This window comes from Cnephaeus nilssonii, assembly GCF_951640355.1.
Source record: "Cnephaeus nilssonii genome assembly, chromosome: 6".
NCBI lineage: Eukaryota > Metazoa > Chordata > Mammalia > Chiroptera > Vespertilionidae > Cnephaeus > Cnephaeus nilssonii.
The window spans coordinates 74,068,993-74,083,600 of NC_137077.1; the positions used below are offsets into that span (position 1 = coordinate 74,068,993).

General features: G+C 34.3%; 1 protein-coding gene across 2 annotated transcripts in view; it reads left to right on the forward strand.

The window, feature by feature from the left end:
* PTPRQ (protein tyrosine phosphatase receptor type Q) overlaps nt 1-14,608 on the forward strand; it is a gene marked incomplete at both ends in the record, with an annotated part of 254,195 nt that overhangs the window by 201,417 nt on the left and 38,170 nt on the right. For both annotated transcript variants that reach the window (XM_079775461.1, XM_079775460.1), the window contains 3 exons: nt 1,800-1,873; nt 11,159-11,258; nt 12,453-12,581. In XM_079775461.1, coding sequence (XP_079631587.1) covers nt 1,800-1,873; nt 11,159-11,258; nt 12,453-12,581 — 303 coding nt within the window. The remainder of the gene's footprint in view (nt 1-1,799; nt 1,874-11,158; nt 11,259-12,452; nt 12,582-14,608) is intronic.

Genomic DNA, 14,608 nt, shown 5'->3' on the forward strand with positions numbered 1-14,608 from the left:
GTTCTATAGGAAAAACAGACAAACCTAAACGTAATTATGATTTGATCTGTTAAGTGACATAAGTTCAATATGAAAAATGTGCCCTTGGAGAATATAGATAGGAGGATTTGATTCTTTCTGTAGAGGACAATGTGACCAATGTAATATTTTGTATTTTTCACTCATTATTTTGCCTTACATGCTAATGTGCAGGTGTTTAGAAACACTATTACAGTCTTTTGGTTAATGATAACTTTGATTTACCTTGTTCATCGCAATACTTTTATTCTTTCATCAAACATCTGAATTAGTGATTGAAATCTTTGCAACTCACTTTAATATTTTGCATTTTGTAGATCACACCAATTGAATATCATATTAAAAATATCTTTACAAATGAAATCTATTTTTAAATTTTCATTAATTTTTATAAATGGTATTAGGTAAGGGTCCAACTCCATTCCTTGGTCTGTGAATACCCAGTTTTCTCGACACCATTTGTTGAAAAGACTGTTTTCATCTCTGGCTTTGTTAATTTCTTTGCTAAATCAATTTTTCCTACTAAATTAACTATTATTTCTGTGTCACAAGATGACAGATTTTTAAAAGTCTTGGATTATTTTATTTTCAAAATATAATATTTTACTAATAAATTTGAAAAATATAGCTAGTCTCATCTTGCCAACTAATTAAAGCATTATAAATTCTTTATAAATGTCTTAGGTCAAATTAGCATTGGAAAAATTAGAGAAAGTAGGTAAATTTTTAAAAAATGCTCTATCATCTATTATGAATTACAGTTACTTTGGTTACAAGGTTATTGCCTGAAATATAATCATTATACATATGATAGTTATGAAAATGGTATATCACAAAGTTTAATACTTATTCAAGTATTTTTATTTTGTATATTTTTCCAAAACAGACTCCTCATATAATCAATACAATAATGAGAAACTGAGAATAAAGATTAAATTATGCATTGCAATTTATTAATGTAAATTGGTTTTATGTTTTTAAATGCCTGGATGTCTATAGTTTTTAAATAAGGTGTTTTGGTTGTCTTTGTGGGTGTTAGAATCATAGAGTGATTTTTAAGATTGATTCTCTTCTGTACCCATTTTCTATTTCATCCTATATAATGAAGAGCTAATTGCTAATTAGACCAGATGGCGGAACAACCTTCTGGAACAACCTTCCATAACGACCAGTGGGCGGGGGGCGGGGTCATGGGGCCGCGAGGCAGCCAGGGCTGCGAGGGCCAAGCTCCTTGCATGAAGTTCATGCATCGGGCCTCTAGTATGTTATAAAAGCATAGGAAGTAAAAATATAGCTTTGCACACATAGATTTAAGAAACTTTTTCTTAATTACGTACATATGAACAAGATAAGTTCTATATGACAATTCTATATCTGGTTCACTGGTATTTTCAAAGGTGGACAAGTTACAGCAGTGTTTATGATTTATAGTTTAAAAGTCTGTGTAACACACTTTCACAGACTACATTATTTAATCCAAACAAATCTGTGAAGAAGGTAGATAATCTGCTTCAGTTGAGCTTCTGACTGCTTATGAGTCTGCCCAGATTCTTAATCACTCTCTCATGAAGTTCATGAAGTCCATGTCTAGGGTAATTATTCATCTCACATAAAGATAGTATCTATTTGTCCTGATGGTCATTGAATTCCAAGTCTACATCTTGTAAATTCACTTTATCTTAAATAAAAATGTTTATTTTAATAGCTATTTGCTAAATTATTCATAGAAAAAATCATATGGCATGCAAATTGCTAGTTTTAATTTTTATTTTATTTTATAGATTTAAATTTAGAGCCACAAATGTCATGGGACAATTTACTGACTCTGATTACTCTGACCCTGTCAAGACTTTAGGTAAGACATATTTTGTAGTTTACTCTCAATTCTCAACATGCTAATTACAGTGCAATGTTTGTAAATGTATTAATTTATGAATGAATGCTCTCAAGTATAAATTCATTTCAAGGTTAACTAACCTGATTAAGGAAAAATAGTATATTGTAATATTCTATTAATAGATGGAAGTTCCATCCATTTGAATCTGGACCTAGATTTTGAAATGATACTAGTTCTATGCTGATGTGTACTAACATTATACCAAGCAAATATTTAATTGGCTGTTTAATATACAATCTTACAGCAGAAGATTTTTACCTAATACAAAGGAAAAGGCTTATGGCAATTATTCTGAAATAATCCTAAAATCTAGAAGCTTACCTGTCCTCTTTAATTTTGCTTTTTTTCTAATCAACTCTTTCATGAGTTTTCTTTTTTATTATATGCACTCAATTAGGCCTGAATAAAATACAAATACAATTTAGTCAAATGCAAGTATATTTCTTCCTCCTCCTCCTCCTCCTCCTGCTCCCCTTCTTTGTCATCACCATCATCTAACATTAAATCTTCTACACCAGACATACTTTCAGGTTCTTTGTATGTATTAACTGATGAACGCTTCACAGCTACCCTTTACTTTAGACCAGTGATTCTCAACCAAAGTGATTTTACTCTCCAGGGACATTTGAGAATGTTTGGAGCTGTTTTTGGTTGTCACAACTCTGGGTGCTGAGCTATGGGCATCTACTGGGCAGAAACAAAGGATACTGCTGAACATGCAACAGTGCACAGGACAGCCCCTCTCGGCAAAGAATTATCTGACCCATAATGTCAGAGACCCTGTCAGGGGATAATGTTACCTCCATTTTAATGATGAGAAAAACCAAGGTTCATATTAAGTAATTAAGTGGCTGGGTCAGGATTCTAGCACAGATTTGATAGCAATTACACCCCAAATAGAGTATTTACACCTGCATTCAAATGTTGGCTCCTTCACTTGAGAAAATAATTTAATTTCTATAAGCTTCAGTTTCCTTATTTGGAAAATGGTGATGACGGTATTACTTTAAAAGATTTACATAAAGCAACATATGTAAAGGCACTAATATTTTATAGTTAGAAAAAAATTTAAATGCTTAATAGCTTATTTTGGGGTAGGCTATAATTAAAAACTTTAGAAATATACTTCCTTAGGAGAAATTATATCCCCAGAATTTCTCTGAGTGGATCCCAACTTCCAATTTGCACCAAGCTTTGAGAATGTGGAACTTTGTATGTTGCTCAGATACACAGCATATCATGAGCTGTAATAGATTTCAATAAGAGTGGAAGCTGGATGCAGATAAATTGTTCTATCGTTTTCAGTTAGAAATTCTCACCAGGATTTTAAACATTAATTGTATAGAAAGCCAGCTTCTGCAGGCTCCACTTAGTTAATAAAACTTTGGACCTTGAAGAAATCAAGAAGGGGCTTGTGACTTGCTACATGGATGTTTATAGAGGAATAACCAATTTCTTTGACTATTCCCTCTAATTTCATAAAATCACTGGTTTGATTAATTGTACACAATATATTAATCATTTTAAAGCTTACTGATGACACTTGGGATATTTAAATTGTGTTGAGTGTTTCTTCATTTGATAGGTGATTTTTATCACACAATGATACCACCGCAGTAAATGCCTTGAAGGCATTAATTAACATAATTTCCTCGAGATTACAGCATTCAGAGACTATTGCCTCCACTAACTAATGATCCTGGTGTGTTTAATGATGGAAGAAAAGAGTCAAAGACAAAGTGAATAGCTAGCAGTGCTGAAAAGAGACCTCCTTGCTGTGCTGTGCCTCTCATAGCTTGTTGGTTTCATACAGATTTGTTTATTTTAGTTTATATTGGTTTTTTTTTATTTTATTTTTTTACTTATTGTTGACAGTATTACAGATGTCCCCCATTTCTCCCCATTTACCCACCTCCACCCAGCCCCAATCCCCCCTCCCTCTGGCCATCACCACACTGTTGTCTGTGTCTCTGAGCTATGCTTTGGCTAATCTCTTCACCTTCTTTTATCTAGTGCCCTCCTCCCCTCTGAGCTCTGTCAGTCTGTTCCAGGTATGCATCCATGCCTCTGGTTCTATTTTGTTCATCGGTTTATTTTGCTCATTAGAGTCTACATATAAGTGAGATGATGTGGTATTTGTCTTTGTTATTGATGTGAGGTGAGGACAACATATTCAGTCATCTGAGAGGCAAAGTTGAGATATTCAGGGGAATAGGAATGAGCATGAAAATCCATAAAAAAAGGGGGAAGCTGAGTATCAGGGACCAGGCTTACCTTCTTTCTTCCTTTCTCTCACAGACTAGGGTGTAGAATACAATAATTAACTCTAGAAAGTAACAGGAATACACAAATTGGTTCTTGGTTTCTTTCTGGAATCATAACTACTACCACCCTAGTCACCCAGGTACTAATGCTTATGGGCCCTAGTAAGAACAGAAGTCTAGAAGGGATGTTAAGATGTGGAGCAAAGGGCAGAACGCAGGATCCTGCCAAGGCCAGGGAGGAAGGGGCCGGTGAAACACAGACTGGATGCAGTAGGTAGAAAGGCACTGGGTTGGTAAGGGGAAGCGGCAGGGAAGGGTTTCATGTGTCTATGATTAAATTCTCAGAGTTCATGTATTATTTGTAAGCCAATGGCAGAAGGACAGCCTTTCAGGCTCCTCCTTAGAGTGGTCTTCCATGGGATCGCTTCTGATATATAGCAGCTTTGTAGTAAATAGGCTTTCGCTCTGTAATGCTTTGGATTGGTCATGTGGACTTCTGCTCTCTAGTCATTTATAGATGGTAAAACAGTGACAGGCAGGAGTAGAGGAAATTACAAGGAGTGAAAACCTCAGCTGTGAAATGAGATGTTCAGATTTGGAGTATGAAGTGTACCAGTAGAGTAGACTTCCTTGATGACTAGCAAAGCAGTCCAGTCACTTTGCTGGTTAATGGAGTTAACAACGTCACTTTCTGTCCTCCAATCAGTTTTCTACCTGGCTATTGGATGTTATGATTCTGTAGAGATCAGATTTGCTGATAAGCCAGGCATCAAAGAGCTCCCCTAGAAATGGCCCTGGTCCATGATTTGACATTAATAAAAGGCCATTGAGCCATACAACTTTTCAGAAAAATACCATTGCCAAGGAAGATATAGTAGAACTCAAAAAAGAAATAACATTGACCATTTCTACAATAGTCAATGGGCAATGGCAAAAATGGCTGTCATAATGGAGGCAAGCAAATAATAAAATGCATTAATATAATATCCCTAATGTCACCATAAGGTACAAAAGACATTCAAGTCCCTTTTTCTCTCAAATATGTCATGTATCAGGATATATAATGGCATTTGCAATGGACTAGTGACTCTCAACATTCTTAACAAGCCTACTAAAGACTTATGCATGTCTGTGATCCCAGACTTCAGTGAAAGAAATATAGGTCCCATTTAGGTCATCAAGCCACCAGTAGATATATGTTCATTCACTGGCATTTCGCACAGCACAGACAGTGAGTTCTTAGCTGCATTGTCTATCAGTGAAATCTTCAGGATTTAAGAGCCTTTGCAAGGCTGTGTTTCTAAATTTGTTCAGGGCATATTATTCCAAGTCAGGCCATTTTGATAGTGGTTACGACTCTCAGAAACATGATCATTCAGAAGTTAAAATTATGAACAAAAGAATCACCATAGACTGATAGACTAAAAGTTTTTTAGTGAAAGAGGCTGACAGTAGTGCGAGGGAGAAGAAGCAGGCAGAGCTTGGCTGGATAAGGATGAGTGGGTCTAAGAGGAGTTTGCACGTAGGGAAATCATTATGGCCTGGAAGAATAAACATGGGAAATGACATGCACCATTATTTTAATCTTGAAAAAAATTCTTATAACTTAATCGATTTTTTTTTCCACACAAGATTGAACATTAGCATTTTTATTAACAAAATTTACAAGAATTCTTCTTAAACCCTTTTTGGAAATCCTCTATAGGCACATCAGTTTATGGAAACTGCTGGTATGCAATGTTTTGATTGCAGAGTTTAATTATAGAGAGTTCCTGTGATTTGAAAACCACACACTCCTTTCTGCACCTTACAAGGCTTCATTAAAGCTGAATAAGATGAAACCTTAAACCCCATGGCAAAGGCACCATGTGACGGTTTTCTTCTGTCATAACACTTCTCCTTTAATTACTAAGCTAACAATGAAAAGTTCCAATATGCTCACTTAGAAACAGGGTCTGTATGTATTTTTGCAGCAAAATAATCACTTTCCCCAAAACACCAGAGATATAGGGGAGATTTTTATTATGTTAAAGAGATAGTGGTAATGTGGGGGTGAACCTCATAAACTTTGTGGTTAGACAGTCATATTTCAGGCACTTTTGGCATATATTGAATTTATGTGACAGGTTAATTACTTAAAAAAGTAACTTCTGAAATCTCATTTCCAAAATGAGAATAATAATACTCATCTCACAAAATAACTGGGAAAGTAAATCTGATGAATAAATGAATGAATGTGATAAATGTTTATTAATAAAAATACTAAACATTCTTTATTTATGTACCAAGATTTTTCTTAGTGTTTTTATATATGACCTAATGTATTCTTCACAACCCTATAACATGATCTTCGACAAATAGATATCGACTATTTATTGGTAAAAAGTATGAAGCTGGCTCTTTAAGAAACTTGCCCAAGATTATTGAGCTAGGAAGTCACAGCACCAGCTTTTAGACCCAGGCAGTGTGACTCCAGTCAGTGCTCTGCTTGTAACCACTGTTACCACGTTGGCTGAAAATCGTTAAGTGCCTCAGGAGCTTTCAATTTCATTACTATTGGTGAGGTTTCTGCTCTCACAGACTTCCTGTTCTTGCTGTACCATTTTCTCTTCTCAACATTTTAAATGATTTCTAGCTGTTCTCTTTTCATCTTCTTGTCTTAGCTTTTGAAGTTAACACTCACAGGAGTATGCTTTATTCTTACACATAAAGATACAATAATTCCTTTATGTTTTTTTTAGCAATGAATAAGTTAGACTCTTCCTACATTCTAGAAACCACTTTTAATATTTTGTCATTGTGATGTATGAAAATAACATTTGCCTAGCTTATTTTAATTTACATTTCTTGAATTATGAAATTGAGTGGCTTTTCATAAATTTTTGTGTGGTATTAGAATATCCAGGATGACTAAACCAAAGAAGTACTCCTTAAATTTAATTTTGGTTAAAAGAACTTGAACTTGTTTTCTTTGAAGATTAATAACAATATTAATAAGATCATGTAACATGTTCCTATGTCAAAAGCCAGACATTATAAAGCTGATAAGCTTTATAACCAATTTAACTTAAGCTTCTTAGAGATATAAAACTGGCTTAATCTGATCCATATACTTAGATTAAATGATGATAATTACAATCAAAATATAATACTGATGAGAATTTAATTAGTACTTCATAATTATGACTTAATTACAATGGTATGTTTTATTCTACAAATACAACATAATTTAATTTGACCTTTTATAGAATCTTAAGTCTAGTGAGGAAATGACTTGTGCTTATTCCAAAAAGATTCATGTCTATATTTTTAGGTAAAATAATTCCATTTTCTATGAAAAGATTTCTAGAAGTGTCTTCATTCTGTATTGGTAATGCTTTGTGCGTACATGCATAGCAATGAATCAGAATCTGTTCTCACAGTCATGGCACATTTTGTCCTTTCCTAATGGTACTTTTGTAATACATGTGCCCAAAGGATTACACATTGTTTATTAATACATCATATGTCATTTCCTCACTTCACTTGGCTGGTGCTTTGAAATAGTAATCTAATCTGGGGAAAAAAAATTGTAGTCTATGAAATCATTTTTATCCCCACTGAGTTCTAAAGTCCAGTGATTCAATATTACCTGATAAAGATTCCGCATTCATCTTCACGTTTCCTTTCCCAAGCATATCCAATTAAGAGTCAGCATGTGAAAATTCAATCGAACAGACCATTCACACTTTTATGTATAAAGAAAGGTGTATCTAAAATACTTTAGGAGCTACATGCTGCTTTAGTGTCTTCTAAATTGTGCTCATGATTCTAGAAAACCATGAAACTCTGATAACGCTTTAATGTCCAGTGTTCATTTAAATCTACCATGCAGAATCGGCGTAGGAACCCTTTTATATTTTAACATTTCAAAAGCATCAATCCAGGAAAAAATATGAAACATTAAGCCCTGCATGTTTTACAGATAGTTAGCCTATTTTGTCACTCAACTTTAATACTTTTTTACAGTAAAATTATAAATCACATAAATTAAAATTGATTATAATTTTAGTAGTTGTCTAAAATAAATGATTAAGTTGTACATTCTTATTTGTTTCAATGACTGATCTCCAACCCCCCAAAATTAATATCTATTTCAAAATCAATATTTTTATTCATTTGTAAATTTCACAAATATTCATTGAGCATTTATTATGTGCCTGGTACTATTTTCAGAACTTGAAAAACAGTTTTGAATAAAATAAAGTCCCCTGTTCTCAGGGAGTTTACATTCTGGACAGATAATAAACAATAAGGATAATAAATAAATGAATTATAAGGTAAATTAAAGGGTGATAAGGGCTATGGAGAAAAGAAAGAATAGAACAGTATGCAGAGGATATAGAAGAGAGGAAGCAGGAAGTGAGCTAGTTATATCTTTCAATTTTAAATGGTGCTATCATAGTTTGCTTGGGCTGCCTTAACAAAAGACCATAGACTGTGTGGCTTAAACAACAAAAATTTATTTTCCCACAGTTCTGGAGGCTAGAAATGCAAGATCCAGGTTGCAGTCAATTTGGTATCTGGTGAGGATTCTCACTCTGACTTGTAAAAGGCCTCCTTCTCACTAAAGTCACCTGCCTATTCCTTCGTGTGTGTGTGTGTGTGTGTGTGTGTGTGTGTGTGTGTGTGTACAGCGGGAGAAAGCCAGCTTTCTGGTATATCTTCTTATAAGGATACTAATCCTATTGGGCCTATCAGATTAGACCCAAATCTTGTCTTATGACCTCATTTAAACTTAATTACTTCCTTACTCTAAATGTATTTACCCTCGGGCTTATGGCTTCAACATATGAAGTTGGGAGGCACCTAAACATTCATAGGAGGTGATCAGTGTAGGCCTCATTGAGAAGCAACCCTTGAAAATAATGAAATGGCTCTCCAGGCCGATATACAAGGGAGATACTTTTTCAGCAGGGGATGAAGCTGATGCAAAAGCCCTATGTCAGGAGTGACTTGGTGTGTTCCAGAAACAACAAGGAGGACATTCTGGCTCCAGAGGAGTGTACAAGGTAGAGATTGGAGGAGAAGTTAGGGAACCAGAGAGTTAATGAGGGACCAGGTCAAATAGTCCATTGGAAGGACTTTGGCTTTTCTCGGTAAGAGAGGAGGGTTTTAAGTAGAGAGTTAATGTTTTAAAAGGATGACTCTTGCTGCTATGTAGAGAGGGATGGATAGAAGACAAGGGAGGATACAGGGAACTTGGGTGTCCATATAATAATTCACATAAAACAGGGTGGTAGCCTGGATCAGGATGCTAGCAGCAGAGATAGTGAGAAGTGAATAGAGCATACACAAAGAGTTTGTAATGAACCCCCCTAAAACCTACTAATTAAGTTGAATAATTTTAAACATTTTGCCATATTGTTTTATTTATGCATTCATTCTTTTATTTATGAAGCATTTTAAAGTAAATTGCAGAAGGAACCCTGAATAATTTACTATGTTTCTCTAATAAGTACATATATATTATATTGTCACAGTAAAATAAATTAACAATAAATCCTTGATATTAGATAATACTACATATATTTTCAAATCATCCTGTGGTATTTTTCTTTATAGCTTGTTTGAATCAGGATCAAAATAAACAGGTTATACATTATCTTTGATTGTCTGATCTCTTAATCTCTTTTAATCTAGAAGAAACTTCTCTTCCCCTTCTTTTTCCCCCTATGAGATAGACTCATTGAAGCAATCAAATAAGTTGTTCTGCAGGAGGTACCATATTCTGAATTTTCCAGATTACTTTTGCTTGGTAGCATTAATTGTTTCCTCCTTTAATACTTTCTTATAAGTTAGAAATGAGGTATAAAGGTTTGAATATTCACAATTAATGATTTTGGCAGGGATATGTTAAAAGTGTTGCTGCCTAGATCAACATACCTCACATCAGAAGGTATATAATATCTTGTTGCCACATTTTCAATGAACTTTAATTGATCAGCAAGTTTAGTAGTACTGACAGCATAATCCTTTATTAGAAAGTAGTTTTTTCCTTTATTATAACCATAAAATAATCTTTGGGTATATTTTTGATTCTATAAATATCCAATTTCCTATCAACCTTACTCCTCATCATTTAGAGATGCACTTGTGATGGTTACCTGAATCACTTATTTCATTAGGAATGTAATATTGTGTATCTAATTTTATTATTCCTCCCATAGCTTATTAGTTTCAATAATATTTGAATGTATAGATTTTTTATATGTTGACTCAATCAATTTCAGTTTCTATTTATTATAAAGTTTAAATTGTTTCTTCTTTGGCCAGTAGGAATCTCTTCAAGAGGATCTTTTGTTCTTATATCATTAGTCTTTGAAAGCTTCTTAACGTTCTTGCCCCATAAGATATGTGAATTACTTTTGTTCCCTACTACCACTTTGGAATTATCACCCAAGTTTTCTAGTTTCTTTTAATGAAAAGAGTATATAACTTGAAGATAAAGTTAACAGGATTTCCTCAAAGATTTTGCATTTGTTCTAAGAGAAAAGGTTTTGGGCCTGAGCAACTGGAACAGTGAAGTTGCCATCAACTAGAGGTAGAAGGATACACTTGAAATAAAGGAAGTATAGGAGATTAGCTTTGGAAATTTTGATTTTTTTTAATTTTAATTACACTTCTAGGAGGCAATTGGTTATACAAGTAAGTTCACTATGTAACAATTAATAGTCAACATCATATAGATGAAGATTAAAACCATGAAGCTGGGTAGGCTTACCAAGGGAATGAGTTTAGATAAAAAAATGAAGTCCAAGGATTAAGCCCCAAATTTATAAGATTTAAGAGAATAACATGAGTATTCTTGAGCAATATTCTAAGAAAATATTTTTCTGTGTTTTGAGATCCAAGATAGTATTACATAATAATAATAATAATAATAATAATAATAATAATAATAATAACTAATGATAATGTTATACTTCGTCCTCTTCAGGTGAAGGACTTTCCGAAAGAACTGTGGAGATTATCCTTTCAGTCACTTTGTGTATCCTTTCAATCATTCTTCTTGGAACAGCTATTTTTGCATTTGCAAGGTAAGAATTATTTGTGCTCACATGCCTAGTATGCTTTGTGAGCACTATTCTGTCACAGTCCAATAGGGAGACAAGCCACAACAGTGACCTGAATGGGAAATATCTAATAAAAAGAACTGTTAACTAGTAGAAATACTTAACTACTACAAGGTAAAGAATCTAAGGGATCTAGAACGTGTCAGTGCAGCAAAGGAGATGCCCTCGCTAGGATGAGGGAGAGAGGACAAAAAAAGGAACTAAGAACTAGAAAAGGGCCCCGGCTAACAAGGACTGGCTACCACAAGCACGTGCAGCCTATTGCCTATCGGTGGGCAAGGAAATATGACAGAGGGAAGGGGCTGGAGCTGTTCTTTAGAAGCTACCCATTGCTATTGGAGGGTAGGCAGGCTGAATTGGTCTGTAGAAGCAAACTCTTGCTGAATATCTGGATATTCAGCTGGAGCTACTTGTTACCATTCACCTGTGGGAAGAGCCTGCACTTAAGAGGCAGCCAGAGCTCATGCAAGTGGGCTGCTGGGCTCCCACATGAATAAAAATATTGCAGCATGAACCCCCAAGGGAAGTGTCTCCCATCCCTGTAGCCTCGCAGGGTCACTCCAGTGTCCTCTGTCGACAAAGTTTAACATCTCGCTAGCAGGCAAAAGAGAAATGTTACAGCATGTAGCTCTAATATTACAATCCAGGGCAAAGAAGAGTGGATTTAAGGCTCAGAAACAATAAAATGATAACACAAAAGAAGAAGATGCCAGGCTTTCTTATGTATTTTTGAATAATTTATAACTGACAGATTTAATTAAAATAATTAAAACAACAGAGCATTGCCTTTTAGCAGTGGTGCTGATATCATTAAGCTATTTTTACTTTGGCATGTTTCTTATTTGTGAGAAATCTATTAAGCAATTGGAGGGAAGGAATGTAAGCTCACAGAATCAGTCTCATTTGCTCTATATTTTAAATATGCCCGTGGCTCAGGCCTTGATCAACTAATTCTCATTAAAATTTGAAAATTCAAGAAATTAACATGTTAAAAGTATTTATTAAAATAGGTGCTATGGAATTAAAACTGAAAAAGATATTGAGTAGCTATGCATTTTCAGTATAGTCAGAGAAGTGATCCCAATGAAGAAATTATTTGACTCATGTCTAATGTTTTCTGTGATATCCCCTTCTTGGACGTTGCTGCATGGATTTTAGGATTCGTCAGAAGCAGAAAGAAGGCGGCACATACTCTCCTCGAGATGCAGAAATTATTGACACTAAATTCAAGCTGGACCAGCTAATCACAGTGGCAGACCTGGAACTGAAGGACGAGAGATTAACGCGGTGAGCACACTCCTCTGGGTGAACAGTGGTCCAGAGGGCCTGGAGCCATGACCCTATTCTGACCTATGCTTGTTGGAAGTGTTTGTGGGGCTCCTATTTATACAGGTCACAGAGATCTTCTTTCAAAGGGTGACCTCCATCTTCTACACACTTCTCACTGATGTTCGGAGAATCACTTAATCTTCTTAATACTTAGAGTTCAATATGAACCTCGGACTACAGTGTTTTCAACCAAGCTTTTTTTTTTCTGAGACAAATATCTTTACACATTAAACCTTTAAAGTTATGTTGTTTAATAACTCACTTCATATGATAGATTTTTAAAAAAATCAGATTTCCTGGAGTTGTCCACATTTTTAATCACAAGTTTAAAATAGTTAAATTTGTAACTACTTGATATTGTTTATTTTTATAAAACCCTTTTTATAATTCTTTATTTTAGTATGAAATTACATTAAAATTATAAATTGTATATTGAAACCTTATTTTTTAAATTGCTTAGTATTTAAAAATTAAATGTAAAGTAAATATTACCTTTGGAAGGAAAAATAAATATGTGTGTACTAAATATGTATCAATAATATGTATTGGAAATAGTAAAGTGCTTAATTTTAAAGAATAGGTAATTTTAAATTATTTTAAAATCATTACATATTATTCAGAATGTTGGCACATTTAAAAAACTTTTGTCTATTAAGATAATTTATCAAATTCTCAATAAAAACTATCATCAGGATGTCTTAACAAGTTTAGATTCTTTTAAGAGTCAATATTTTGTGATGCTTAAATAAATACAAGGCAATTGTTACAAAACAACTCAGTTGTACTTTTAAAAAGTATTAACTGAAAATATGACATCAAAGATCTGGAATTTATTAAGGAATCAATCACTTATAGCTATTGTTTACAAAGTTTGCCCTTTGCCTAATAGATCAACTTTTTTATTTATTTTTTTTCTTTTTTAAACTTTATTGATTAAGGTATTACATATAGATCAACTTTGCATGAATATTTCCAGCATGTCTAAGATACCTACAATGTGCTATAGAGCGAAGTGTCACTTGATGAGCAGGGGCCTTCCAAATGCTACAGAATGGAAATTATTTAGTATTATCACTAAATTACAAGGAAATTTGGCTTGTTGGCTATGCAAACTTCTTTCTATTTAATATTCTAGTGCAGACCATTCCCACCTGAAATCGATATTACTCCAAAGACTATGTGTAAGATGGTTATATATTACTCAAGGCATAGTTTTCAACCTGGGAAATGTTGTGTGTGGAAGATCAGTAGATTCCCCAGGTAACCTGCCCAAGTGGAACCACATCATGGGAACAATAGAGCAGTACTGGTAGGAAGCTGTGTCTCCCAGTCCTTGAAGGGTCATACTGCATAGTGAAAGGAAGTGTCTAGTCGTTTTCTCTGTGGGCCAACGGAATTTCAGTAGTATTTTTGCAAGTGCCTTTCTGTACGCCTTTCTCAAGGCTTTTTGCCTCCTCCACAGGCCTGGGGCCCCAGTCTGTTTCTTCCACACCCCAAGGTGTGCAAGTGATAAAACTTCAAGTCTCTCAGTGCAATTCATTTTATTTGTTTTAATCTGTTCATACTAAAATGTGAACTGCTAAGCACCAACTTTTAGAGAATTTTTTATAAGATATTTTTCATTAATTCTCCAAAAGTCCTTAGGAAGTAGGTCTTTAACAGATATCAAATAATGAAGTGTGTGTGTGTGTGTGTGGGGGGGGGGGTAAAGCCAGTCAGTGTCAGAGGAAGTATTCTTTATTAAGGAGGTTACCATTTCTAGGCAAACTTTAGGCTTTGATGAGGTCAGATCCCCTAAACTCTACATGTTTGTACAGTTTGAAACTTCCTCCACTTCTGAACACAGCCATTATAAAAAGGTAGGAGGTTGTTTTTTTTTGTTGTTGTTGTATTTTTGTTTATTTTTAAACAATTACTGTCATAGCAGTTAATAGAAAAGGTGGGTGAGGAGTTACAGATTGTTTATTATTCAGTGTTTATAATTC